At 47.4% G+C, this 13,522-nt stretch overlaps 1 protein-coding gene and 1 long non-coding RNA gene across 7 annotated transcripts in view; one reads left to right on the forward strand and one right to left on the reverse strand.

The window, feature by feature from the left end:
* Positions 1-414: 414 nt before the first annotated feature.
* On the forward strand, positions 415-3,996 carry LOC127470698 (uncharacterized). Its single transcript, XR_007904376.1, has 3 exons — positions 415-431; positions 2,390-2,501; positions 3,835-3,996. It is a non-coding gene; the product is annotated as an uncharacterized LOC127470698 (long non-coding RNA).
* A 2,224-nt stretch (positions 3,997-6,220) lies between these two features.
* Positions 6,221-13,522, reverse strand: part of VPS13D (vacuolar protein sorting 13 homolog D) — a 92,730-nt gene continuing 85,428 nt past the window's right edge. For all 6 annotated transcript variants that reach the window (XM_051786477.1, XM_051786476.1, XM_051786475.1 and 3 more), the window contains 3 exons: positions 11,315-11,446; positions 7,573-7,813; positions 6,221-6,671 (listed from right to left, as the gene is read on the reverse strand). In XM_051786477.1, the coding sequence (XP_051642437.1) occupies positions 6,540-6,671; positions 7,573-7,813; positions 11,315-11,446 (505 nt within the window). In that variant the 3' untranslated portion in view covers positions 6,221-6,539. The remainder of the gene's footprint in view (positions 6,672-7,572; positions 7,814-11,314; positions 11,447-13,522) is intronic.

Genomic DNA, 13,522 nt, shown 5'->3' on the forward strand with positions numbered 1-13,522 from the left:
CCTGGATATTCTAGTGCACTTATGCATTATTTTGGTGGTTCTAAACCGTGCAAACAAGTAAGATGATGACAAGAACTGTGGCTTCTTAGTCCTGACTCTGCAGCCTGCGAAGTTCAGCCCCAAATCACCCAACAGCTCTCGTGGAGGGAACTGCTTTACGTAGCAACCCCTGGATTGTTCTCACAGTGAAAAGTCTGGTGTTGGCCCAGCAGAACGAGCTCCCTGCAGAAGAGCAGAAGAGCTGCCCCTTCCCTCCTTTCTGGCAGAGCAAGTGGGTTTGTGGCTGTTCTGAGTGAGCAGCGAAGCTGGCACCGAACCCCTCCTCTGCCGGCAGCCCAGGGGAAGGACAGCTCGGCGGAACCTTCGGTGTGTTATTTATTAGCACTTCGCAGCCCCCTGCAAAATGAAGTTTGGAGGACCGTGAGCCGATGGTAACGGTGAACACTGGGAAAAGCCCGGGAATCAGCAAATCCATTGTGTTGCGCTGACAGAAAGATACTGTTACAACACACTTTAGCTGCCAACTTGCTGCAGTCACTCAATCCATCACGGTGGGCTGCGGGATCACAAGCCAGTGAAACTCAGCCTGGCGTGTTATTTTAGTCTTACATGGACTGTGAGATAAACGGGGCATGAACCGGCCCCCTGGCAGGGGGTCGACCCCCGGCGCCCTCATTAAAGTGCCAATCAAAAAGAGTAATGGGAGGGGGGGATGGAAATCTGGCTCCTCCGGCCCCGCACCGCGCGGTCCCGGCGACTCGAGCAAGCCAAGGGAAACATTTCCCCGCTGAACAGGAGCCAGCCCTCCAGAAATGCCTCCTCCCGGCTCGCTCCGGGTCTTGCTGGTGGTGGGAACCTGTTCCTTCCTGCTGGCTGGGCAGAGCAGGGAACGGGAGGGGTCATTGCTGGGCATCCCCTGGGAAAGGTGTGGATGTGAGGGATCATTGCTGGGCATCCCCTGGGAAAGATGTGGATGGGAGGGATCATTGCTGGGCACAACCTGGAAAAGGTGTGGATGTGCTTTCTGTGGATACACAGGCACCGGGACTGTGTCCATCATCAGTCAGTGCTGTGTTTTCTGTCAGAAGTGGCTCATGGTTCAATAATTGTGTGTGTGAAAGATGCAGTGAAACCTCCTCTCTCCCCACAGCAGTGCAGTTCCCCCCGGAGAGCATCAGTGGGTTGTCTGTGTGTGCAACAAGGTTTTTAGCAGGGCCTGTTGCAGTAGGAGAAGCCACAATGGTTTCTGAGTAAGGGAGAGTAGTCTTAGACCAGATATGAGGAAGAAATACTTCACAGTGAGGGTGGTGAGGCACTGGCACAGGGGGCAAGGTGTGAACGTGGATTCTTGTGCAGTGTGGGGGTTATTTCAGAATTCCATGGGAACCTGCAGCAAATGGATCCTGCAGGAATGGATGATCCTGGGGGGAATGTAGAGCTGAGGCTGAGGCACATGAGCAGTGCTGAGGTGCCTGTCACTGGTGGCTGGTGCTCAGACAGGCCTGGGAGCTCTGCTTTGGCAATGGGTGCTTGTCTCTGAGACTCTTGAGTGCACCTGACACTGCTGTGGGAGTTCCTCTGTGGCCTGGGATGCGTTCTGGGTGGTGCACAAATACATGTTCTTGTGCACGTTGATTCCTCTGGTGTGTGCTCAAAGGAGAGGGCAGAAAGGTATCTATGAAAAGAAAGAAAGGTGAGTGAAGTTGTTTGTGTAATGTGGATTTTTAGTGTTTGAAATCGGGAAGCTCAAGGTGGGGGAGTTGCCTCTTAAACCTGCTTATAAATGTCAGCTCTGCTGTGATCTCAGTGTGATTATGACCTTGGCAGCTGTTTATTTTTGCTCTCAAGGTTTTATCAGTAGCAGAGGGTTTCTCCAGGTGGATTCTGGTTTGGTTTAAAATATTTTATTTTTTTTTTTTTATGGCCAGGATGAGCAGTTGGGATTAGTGTCAGTGAAGCAAAATGTACAAGTAGGAACTGGTGTCGTGCTGCAAGATCAGAGAGTGACCACTGAGAGAATGGAATGAGTTTGTGCTGTCTCTATAATCCTTTGAAGCCTCTTAGTGCAAGTGCTGTTACACCACAAGTACAGATGTGTCCTGGCACAGAAGGTAGTGCTGAACAGAATTTCACGTTTCTGGGATGTTTATCTCCAATACTGTTTCCTCCATACTTTGAGATTAAAATAAATCCTGAAAAAAATGATGAATGGAAGGGCTTAGAATTGCACCTTGGCAGAGGGGGAACATCCCTGGTGGTGCTCCTGGTACTGGAGCTGCTGTGTCAGGGGTCTGACCTTCCCAAGAGCAGGCTGGGGGAGAGTCTGGGCCTGTGAATGGTGGGTCATTTTAAAGAGTTATTTGATTTTTTTTTTTTTCTTCCCTCCAAGCCTCCACGCAGACACATGTTTTTTGCTACATCATTATTTTGATACCCGGTGGTTTGTTCTGCTGGTTGTGGGTTGTTTGCCAAGGGCCTTGGAGCAGCAGAGCTCAGGAATGGTGAGTCACCCTCCCAGGGCAGAGAAAATGTTTGCTTTTGCGGTGTCTGGAGGGCTGAGGGATAGCTGGTATGATGGATTTCTCTTTTATTTGTTACAATTCCTCTCCAGCTGCAGCGTGCAGGGGACTTTTTTTTTTTTTTTGCTGGCATTTTCAGAAACCATTGTTCTGCAGCTCCCGTAGCAGCCCTTGTCCTTTGGGTGACCCGGCCATTTATCCAAAATGTAAATGCACATGGAAGCTGTTTACTTCTCTCGTGGCCTTTCAGTGCTTTTGAGTCAGCCCAGAGCAGGCCGGAGGTACAAGGTTGTTTTTACCCACCAGGAGAACACGTTGTGCTGGGCCCAGGGGCAGGCACTGGAGTGTCAGATGCAGGGAATAAAACAAAAATAAACCCAAACCACAACCAGCAGACCCCGTGTGACAGTGGAGCCTGATGCTCTGAGGCAGCACGAGCGTCCCCAGGCCCTGAGCAGAGCTGACCCAAAGCAGCTGCTGCTCCCATGGAGCTGCAGTTTGCTCCCTGATATTTGTATTTCTGGCCCAGGATGTGCTGTGGTTCTACTGAGCAAAACACCAGAAAAAAAAAAAACAACCACCCGACTATTTTTTCCCCAGTGTTTGTCACTGGTTAATCAGTAACCTTTTCTTTCTGGCAGGAATCCTTGTAGGATTCTGCCCTCTCCTGCCTGTGAGGCACATGCAGGGCTGGTCCCAGTGCCCACCTGCTGCTGGGGTTGCCTCATGTTCTCCCAGTCCAGAAAATCTGCTGCTGGAGAACCATGAAAAGTCTTTGGTTCAGTCAAACTGCTTGGTGTCCTCTTAATATCTTCTCAGGCAGGTGGGTTTGTGCTGCCCTGAGCCCTTTTTCAAAGCTGTCAGACCAGTAGCTGTAAGAAATGGGCTGCAAGAAAGTCAAACCAGTAACAGGAGTGGGGAGCTGGAAGTGGTTTGTCCCAGCCCTGCATTTGATAAAATTAAGGATCATAATGTGGAGTCAGAGTGTGCTGTCAGCTGGAATGCTACAGCAGTACTGGAATCTGAAGCTCTGGGCACATTATTTTATTTTTTTTTTCCAGAAACAGAAGTTCCTTCTTTGTAACAACTCTGCCTTTAGGAATAGAGGAGTTTGGAATACAGCCTTTGCTTTTCAAGAGAACTTTAAGTGTATATTTGGGATGTGTGTGTATATTAAAAAAGTAGTATAGAAGCATAGACATGCACTGTTATTCTTTGTTAGAAGAAAAGTTGTGTAAGTGGACTTTGAGCAACTGTTGACTTAATTACGTGTTTTAAGTTTGCTTTTTTTTTCCCCCCCCAAATATCTGTGCAGCAGCCTGTAAGCTGAAGAGTGTCACTGAAACCTGCTTTTTCAGAGCCAAGTACCACAGGTGAAATCATTGTGGCCAGCAGATTGAGGCAGGTTCCTCTGAGGAGAAAAAACAGAGCAAGGGCCTGGAGGAGTTGTCAGCTGAGTGGGCTCTGCAGTGTAGGAAGCAGGTTGGTACTAAGCTGTGTTTTAGAGAGAAAAAGAAGTAAAAAAAATAAATATATATAGAGTTGGGCTAAGACCTTAAGGTATTTTACTGAAAATAGATAAATGTTAAAGCATCCTGCAAGTCCAAGGAATGAGCAAATAGACCCCAAACAGATCCAAAGGTCCTTGTCACTGGGAAATGTATGACTGTTTCTTGGGTTTGAGATGTGGCCCATTTAGCCACTTAAGCTTCTCCCCACAAAAATGTAAGCACTGCACTGCTCTGGAAAACAGCCCTGGGGACTGGAGCTGCTGGGATGTATCATCACAGTGATTTACTGGGAGTCTGTTCAGGGGCAGAGAAGGATGTTCACATTTGCCCTGTGCTCATCTCCGTGCAGGAACACCTCACCATGGAGGCCCTGGCGGAACCAGAACTGTCCATGATCCAGGAATGATGGCAATGGAAGGGGTATTTCACTGGGAACAGCCCCCAGTGAGATGCAGAGGGACACGGAGAACTTCACCCCTGGCTTGTGCAAAGTGTCTAAAAGTCACTGAGTTTCCTTTTTTCCCGGTTTCTCCTGTGACTTTAGGAAGTGCTGACATTCCCTTCCTGGAGAGGCAGCACATGCACAGGTAAGTTATCTCTGGGCAGGGGAATCACACCTGACTGCACAGTCAGTCACTGGGGAGGGGGCAGGGGAAGTTCCAGCAATGACAGTGGTGACATTTCCCTGGATTTGTACACCTTGGCAGGAGCAGGGGATTGACCACGGTGTGCCAGGGAGAGAGGACAGGAGGAGAGGGAAGGGGAGGAGAGGATAATAAAGTGGAGGACAGGAAAAGGGAGGGAAGGACAACAAAGGGCAGGAAAGATAGGAAAGGATGGGAAAAGGAAGGGAAAGGGAGGACAGGAAAGGGAAAGAAAGGGATGTGACAGGAAAATAAAGGGGAGGAGAGGACTGGGGAGGACAGGAAAGGGAAGGGGAGCAGCGGGAAAGGAAGATAAAGAGAGGAGCTGCCACCACCCACATGTCACATGTGTCACTTCCATGTTGTGTGTGAGGCACCTCTTTCCCACTTAGAGTCGGTTCTTCCTTCCTGCCCCTGCTGAGCTGTTATTTCACCTACTCTTTGTTACACTTGGAACAGGTTTTTTTACACAAATGAGATCCACTGTCCACTGTGGCTCCCTGAGTTCAGGGCACTCCAAGGGTGACTGTTCAACCACTGCTCAGCTGTTTGCACATCATCTCTGCATAAAAGGTTACAGACCCCAAGTATCCATCCCTGTAAATGCTCAGCAGGGCACAGAACTGCTCCTTGTTTTCCTTCCCCACCTCCAGCAGGCAGGTATTTAACACAAGTTCACAACTGGTTTCATTCTAACCTTCAGTACCAAAATGCTCCCATGTGCCTTTATGAAAGGACTTGACTTTCAAGTTAATCTTTTAAAGCTGCAACTCAAAGGTTTACCGAATAACTAAAGGTTTACCTTAAAATTTAGGTTACTCAGCATTACAGGGAAGTTGTATCTTCACACCAAAACCTGGCACCTCCAGGGAGTGACACTGAGGGTTCCAGTTCCTGTGGGTTTAAGGACACTCATTCCTCATCTTCAGCGTGGTTATGGTTAATGAGACAAATATTGATTTGATGTACAACGTTGGGAAAAAACATGTTACTTTTATTATTTTAAAACTTTACTTTTGAAGATGTTGTTGTGAAGTCGAACAAGCTGGTGATTTCCTCTCCCCCCCCTTCCAGGCACTACTCCCCCCAGCTCCAAACCCTCCCTGCATCTGAGAGAGGGGAAAACCTGAACTTAGAGATTCCATTTCCAAGGCTCCTCCCTTCAACTGTTTTAGAAACAAGTCAGAAGAAGGAGCCTTGAGGTGCACACCGTGAATGCAAAACTGAATTAGTTAGTCCTCACTGTAATATTCACCAAAATGCAATTTTTGTTTAAAAAAAGAGGCTGACATTTCAGTGGAACACCAGGTCTCTGTGCTCTCACCTGTACTAGTGAGTTAGGAGAAAAAAACCCAACAAAAATCCCATTAAACTACCCCAACCAATGCACCCTTCTCACAGTGTTAAAGCTCCAAACCAAGGCCACCTGTGCTCCAATAGCTGGAATTAACTCTTAATTTTATATTTTAAATGTTTATCTCCTTTCCTGCACTTTTTGAACAGCAGTTTTCTCAATGGAAAAAAAAAGACAGAGAGAAAGGAGGGCTCGTGTCAGGTAGTGCAGTATGACTCAGTAGAGCTCCTTTAATTTCTTTACACAGTAAACAGACTTGTATTTATACCAACACCCGCCTGCCCGCTCGTATTTACATGGACACTTGTACATATATACATGTTAGCAAAATACAGGGCTTCTCCCAGACCCAAAGCTGTGTCAGCTACACCTCTGTTACACACCTAGTGCTTGAAAAAGAAAAGCCACCTCTCCTGTTTTCACTAAATACTAAAATTATATTTTTTTTCCTTCTCAGTTCTGGCTCCAGCCTGGTGCTTGCAGGTCACTCTGGCAGTGAGGAAGTGGGTTTTCAAGAGTCCAGCTCAAGTTGTTCTTGATTTTCACTGAGTCTCAGCATCAGCTGCTGCTCGTAGTAAAGGCTCTTTGCATAGTTGATTTCTTGAGACAGCTTTACTGCCAGGGCTTCTGATTTCACTTTCACCTGCAGAAAGAAAGGGGATTTTCGTTTCCTGCCGTCAGCTAAAGCAGGAGAGATTTTAGGTTTGAAGTGAGGAACAGAAAGGTGTCAGTGGAGATCCCTGCTCAGTGCTGAGGCTGAGGAAGAAGAAGCAAGTGGAGCACCAGGTGCACACAGACAGGTACTCAGGGGTGAGAGCAGGAACATCTTACATATCTGAGGTTCTTTCCTTTGCTTCCCCTCCTACCTTTTATCTGGCTGCTCTGTTTGGAATGTAAACTGCCTTGGGTCAGGGGTGAGCTTGTAACTGGGCCTGTAAAACAGCCCCTGAGCAACTACTGTAATGGCACAAAAAGCCCTGTAATGGGCTTTAGAAGAGAAAGCCTTGATTAACTTTTATATGCTTGACATAAACACTGTTTCCAGTCTTAGAGACCTCACAGCGAAAAAACACTACAAGTAGGAGATGAGTAAAAAGCCAGCAAAGTACCCAAGTTCCATTGATGTGGTAAAGTTAAAAGCCTTTCATAGGTAAACACGTTTCTTCCTGTTACTTTTCTGCCTGAAGGAATATTTTAGGGTTTGCCTTTCTTTAGCTTTCTCAGGAGTTTAGGGAGTGCCTGAAGTTGGATATTAGGAGCAGGTTCTTCCCCCAGAGGGTGGCTGGGCACTGAACAGGCTCCCCAGGGCAGTGGTGCCAGAGCTCAAGGAGTGTTTGGACAACGCTCTCAGGGACAGGGTGGGATTGTTGGGGTGTCCTGGGCAGGGACAGGAGTTGGACTGGATGATCCTGGTGGGTCCCTTACAGCTCAGGATATTCTGACTCTTTCAATTCCCCACTCACTGAAACCTCAGCACAGCTGTTCCAGTGCTGACAGAGCAAACCCTCGGGGCACACGAAGGGAAGGAGGTGCCAGGAGCTCACCATAGGTCTCTGCTGGGAGGGGCCTGGCATGGCCACCCCACTGCTGGTGTTCACAGCCTTCTTGGTGAGCTGGATGTAGACGTTGCCGTGGTCCTTGGACACCAGGCAGTGGTACAGGTCATCATACCTGACCTCCAGGAAGATGGCATCGCGGTCCGTGTAGTCCCCGCTCTTGAGGAAGTACACGGCCTTGGAGGAGATCAGCACGCAGTAGCTGTCGATGTTCTCCACTGCTATGAAGCTGCAGCAAAGGAAAAAACAGAAATTATTAGCTTGGAGCTAAACCCAGCAAACTAACCCACGTCTTCACCTGTTTTGAGTGACCTCCAGGAGCGTGTCAGAAGATGTAGCAGTGTAACGTGTACGACTCATCTGTGTTTAATTTAGGCAGTTTAAAAGCAGAGCTGATGAAGGACCCTCTCCCCTAGTTATAAAAAGATCATGCTGTAAATCAAATATTAGTGCTAAATGCCTGGCAGCCAGCTTTGGGCATTACAGGGGCACATAAAAATGTCCTTTGACAAGGTTTAGGAAGAGTAATTTCCTTGCAAGTCCTAATGCTGAAGCTTAATTGGAACCAACTTCAGTTCCAGAGCTGCTACGTGAAAGGTGTGCAGATATTTATGATGGGAGCATTATCCTTGTCCACACTGTAACCCTCCTGTGCTTCCCTGGTCCCCTTTCAAAACACAAAATAAGTTGAACCTGCTGCTGGGATCAGTAGCAGAAAAGAGAAATTAGCTGCTTAACACGGGGTGAGAGGTTAAGCAGCAAACAGGTTTCCCCAGGGAGATTAGGCTGAGTGATGAATAGGAAGAGGGAGAGAAGAGTGAGTCAGGAATATTGAGAGTTATGATGGCTGAAAAGGCTGGGGTGTAAAAAAATAACCATAAGAGAGATGCAAAAGTGCAATGGAGGTTGCACACACAAATGCTTCTCCCCCACTTCTGATTTACTACTGAAATGAGCCTCATTAGTGGGGTTTTTAAATGCTGAAAAATTCAGCAACTTGAATTTGAAATAATAACTGGATAGAATAATGGAGTGCTAAATAGAGTAATAAAGCTCTGCCAACAGCCCCAGGGTTGAAGCACTGTAAAAGGAGGATTCTCCTGCTGTCAGGCAGGTTCCCAATCCCTGCCTTCTGAACCACTGCTTATCCAAACCTGAGTGCTGCTGTCCTCAGACATCCTGCAAAACACTCTGTTGCCTTGGAAACCCAGGGAGTTTGTCACTGCTCAGTGTTTTTGGTGGCAGAGAAGCTTCTCATCTCCAAACCCACCCCTGGCTCTGCCATTTAAGTAACACTGTGCACAAACCACTCTGAGCTGTAGCCAAATAAACCCATAGCTATAAATGGAATGTTAGTAGCCAAAAATGTGGCAAGAGGTCAGGTCATGGTTTCTTTTTGTGGTATGAAAGGGTAGCTCCAGCAATTTTGTATTCCCAGTCCTCTCAAAGACACTGTTCTGCACTGAACTTGCCTCTCCCTCCTCACTCCCCTCACACTGAGAAAGGTGCCCCCACCAATTCCAGCCCACACTGTCATCTCAGTGCTGACAACCAGCCTAATTACAAAGGGCCTGTTAGAGCTCTGCCAGCTCTACCCTTGGACAAAGCTCCAGGATAGGATAAATGAACTGTGTTCCTTTAAGTAAAACAAACTGGGAAAAAACCAGGGAATTTCAGCTCAAAGGAGCCCAGGTGAAAGACAACATTAACAGAGGCCCGGAAACCAGCAGCTGCCCCGCAGTTTTCTACCAGAGTTCAAACACTTCAGGGGGAGGTTCTGCCTTTGAAATTAGTTAAATAGGATGGAGAGTGACATTTTTTATGAAGTGTCACAGAAAACTTAATTTAGACCCGGAGCAGCACTACAGCTGCAGGGGAACAGCCTGGCCAGGCACATCAAACAGCACAGGGCTTCCCAGAGAGCCCGGATCCGACGGGGTCACGGTGCCACCAGGGACACGGGGACATCCCCGGGGACCAACTGGGCACCAGCAGCTCCTCCAGGGTCCAGGGGAAGCACCTGGGCAGTGGGACTGCAGGGCTGTGTTTGCTCCATAAGAACAACAGATGATGTATCTACTTTCCCAACAAGACTTTTACTGGTGTCATGTATATATTGTGAGGAATGGAAACAGAGGTCAGTGATTTAATGGAGAAGCCCAGAAACATTAGCTAATTTGTAGTTCAAGCTCTACATTTTGTTCTGAGTTTGAGTCATGCATCATTACCCCTCTGCTCTTGCCAACTGTTACTTTCTTCTCAGTGTCTAGTTCTCAAAACAGGTATTTTTAAACTTTTCAGATACTACTGAAAGATACAACTTTTTAATTTTTTAAACCTATCTACACTATTAAAAATATCTCAAATTAATAAAATGAAAAATTAAATGAAACATGATCCAGTAGAACAAAGTAGAAGCAACCAGATCTCTGGAGAATTTGTGGGGTTTTTAACAACATCAGGAAGTAATTACACAATATTTTCCAGAAGTGAAACAGCGAGCCTAACTGGAAAAAAATGTGGAAACATTTAGTTAGAACAGTAGAGCAAGGTATTAAACCCCCTTTTATGGATTTAACTCTGAAGGAAAATATGCAAATAATCAGGTCTTTAAATGTGTTTCTGATTATGATACTAGGATAAAAGTCAGAGGCATAATTTTGTACTTATTTTCCATGACAAGAAACACTGTGTTCCTGCTGAATGATGTTCCTGATGGCAAGAGTCACAGTGAATGAACAGTGGGACTCGATGACAAAGCCCACTGCTCTGCTGTGGATCTTTGTTGGTCACAAATTGCTCTTTCCATTCCCCCTGCCTGAGAGCCAGCCAGGCACAAAGACCCTGGAATGGGATGGGAACAGGATAAACCAAGTGTAAACTCACAGGGCCACAAGAAAGTGGCAGACTGCAAACTCTTCCTCACAGAACCTGGAGTGTCCCATGGCTTCAGACCTGCCCAGGGACACTGGGGACACTGAGGGACCCTGCTGAACTGGCACCTCCCTCTGCAGCTCCACCATCAGCAGTTCTGCCCCTTTGCCTTGGCACAAGCCTTGATGGGAGACAGAACAGTGTCTGACACTCCCCACTGACCCAGCTGAGCAGTAACTGTGGTGGAGACCAGTAAGGGATGAATGCTGCCTTCAGACCCCCATCCAACAAACTGACCTCTCCTGTACAATCATGGAATCATGAAGGTTGGAAAAGCCCTCTAAGATCATTGAGTCCAGCTGTTCCCCCAGCACTGCCAAGGCCACACTAATCCATGTTCCCAAGTGCCACATCTACTTCTTTTAAGTCCCTCCAGGGATAGGGTCTCCACCACTGCCCTAGTGCTTAACAACCATTTCCATGAAGAAATTTTCCCAATATCCAATCTAAACCTCCCCTGGCACAGCTTGAGGCCATTTCCTCTCATCCTGTCCCTTTGTTCCCTGGGAGCAGAGCCCGACACCCCCCCCGGCTCCCCCCTCCTGTCAGGGAGTTGCAGAGAGCAAGAAGGTCCCCCTGAGCCTCCTTTTCTCCAGGCTGAGTCCCCCCAGCTCCAGATCCTTCCCAGCTCTGTTCCCTTCTCTGGGAACACTCCAGCCCCTCAATGACCTTCGTGTGGTGAGAGACCCAACTCTGAACGTGCGTCTGTGTGCGTGAAGCAGTTTTAGCCCCTGTTCCCCACAGACACGACAGTACAAACGGAGCAGTTTAAATGGCTGTGTCAGTCAGTACTCACAACTCATCCTGGATGTTGTCTGTCAGCTTGAAGAGCTGCTCCTGTCCCTCTGCTTGGCTCTCCAGGTAGCGGGGCAGGAGCCCCTGGGGCCCCCGGCAGCACCGCGGCTTCCGCACTCGCTCCGCCTGCGTCCTGCACGAGAGACACAGAGGTGACCTGGGGCAGCCCTTTGCCTCCCACTGACACCTGTCAGCACACACAGCTCTGCTTATTTTGAAATATGAGGTGTGACAAAGCCTTCAAAAATCCAAGGTCTTCACAGACAAAGCATATGGATCCTGTAAGACCTGCTCTGGAAGACGTGGCACTGGGTGGTTCTTCATCTCCAAGAAGTGTCTGCAGTGGCTAAAGGGCAGGGGCTAAATGAATAGGAAGAAGCAACCTAAACTGAGTCTACTGTCTGCAGAATTGGGATCTATTTATCAGCAGAGCTTTACTGATTTGACTGTTTCTTCTCAGTGCTCTACAGAAAATAGAAGTATATCAACCTAGAGAGAGCTCACACTGATGGACAGTGCCAGTAGACTGCAAACTGAAGGGTTGTGGAAACAGGAAAGTGCAGTTAAATTAAGACAAAAGAAAAAATCCTCATTAATTACCATATCCATACCAGGGTTTAACACACTTTACCTTTCTGAGTGTCTATTAAAAAATGGCAATAATAAAGGCACACACTTGAGGGCTGACAGACATCAGAGGTCAGTATTGGCCACAGCACTGCAGGCTTGGTTCCTCCCTGAGCAGTATTTTGTTAAAAAATAATACTCTGAATTCCTTCAAGCTCCTGGAACGCCCTGCCCCTGAAGAATTGTGTTACAGGCTGCCGAGCCCTGTCCCTTCCCAGCAGCATCACTCTGGGGCTGCTCCCTGCTATTTCATCCCTCTTCCAGGCTACTGCTGTTACTGATTTCCCAGCCAAATGCACCATTTTGGATTAGTGCTCTCTGCTTCCTATCCTGACTCTTTGTAAAGACCCTGCATGAGGAACTGCCTCAAGCCTTTCTGATCCAGAGACCTGGGCAAAGTCCCACAGACCATCACCTTTGCTTTTGAAGCTGCCCAGCATCAGCACACAGAGCATTTGCCTTCTGCTCCTTAGACTTCTTAGATACACCTCTCCTGCCCCTTGGGTTTCTTGGATATGAGCAGGATTCACCTGTACAGGTACAGCACTGTTGTCTTTCTGAACTTACACCAGAAATGAACAAACACCTGCCTGTTTTTACCTATTAAAACTCTTACAAATCAGTAAACCAAAGTATGTGTTTGCCTCCATGAATTGGAAAACGTTGAGGCGAAGTTCCAAAGAAATTAAAGAATTCCAACCAGTGTAATTCACATCTTGCTGCTTGTCCAACTTCTTAACTTCTCAAAGCAGGAAAAGGGCAAAATATCACTGATCCAAGAAGCCTCCATCAGCTGTTAAACCTCTCTATGCCACCCACAGCTTCTACTGACAAGTCTAAGGAGTGTCTGCAGCATAAGGTGGGTCTTAATTAACTATTGGCCAGTCAGTAACATTTTGCTGAGACACTTCCCATCCTGCTTTCAGGAAGGTTGGATAAGCAGCCCCGTGGGAGTGAGGAGCAGCACTGTGCAGTGGGTTTTACATGAACCATCCTTCAGATAAACATTGATCTATGCCACCTTCTCTATGTTCTGAGGTACCTTGAGAGGAGGGATCTGAAGCACTGCAAGCAAGACTACCCTAAAAGTGGGAATAAAATAGGACCTTTTAATCCCATAGGAACTAGAACAACTGTGAACACTGGTTTCTAATACCTGGCTTAAAGCAGGTCAGTGGGAAGTACCAGTACTATGAAGGTACTGGGCACCACAGTGGGTTTCTGGAAGGTTTGGCAATTCTGAGCTGTGGTTTGTTTTAGGGTTTGGTTTTTGTTTTTAAATGGAAGAAGCACTTCAGAGTACAAGTACAGTGCTTGCTGTCCCTCCATGCTCAAACATTCATCCTGGTGATAACAGATCACTCCCATCTCAGTGATAAGGTCGGCAGCTTTCCAACCCAGTGCCACTGGTTCAAGCCTAAACTGCTTTGATTTAGTCCATCACCCCCTTGGCAATCTGCTCTGTTTGGTCTGCACAGCTAAAAACATTCCACACCACTTGATTTTTTTAATCTAAAAATTTGTTCTTCTGTCTCAAGTTACGTTCTGTAAATAATAAGCAACGCTGATGAAATCCCCAAAG

Source organism: Manacus candei, unplaced genomic scaffold (genome assembly GCF_025592945.1).
Source record: "Manacus candei isolate 608988 ecotype Guabito, Panama unplaced genomic scaffold, ASM2559294v1 h1tg000022l, whole genome shotgun sequence".
Lineage (NCBI taxonomy): Eukaryota > Metazoa > Chordata > Aves > Passeriformes > Pipridae > Manacus > Manacus candei.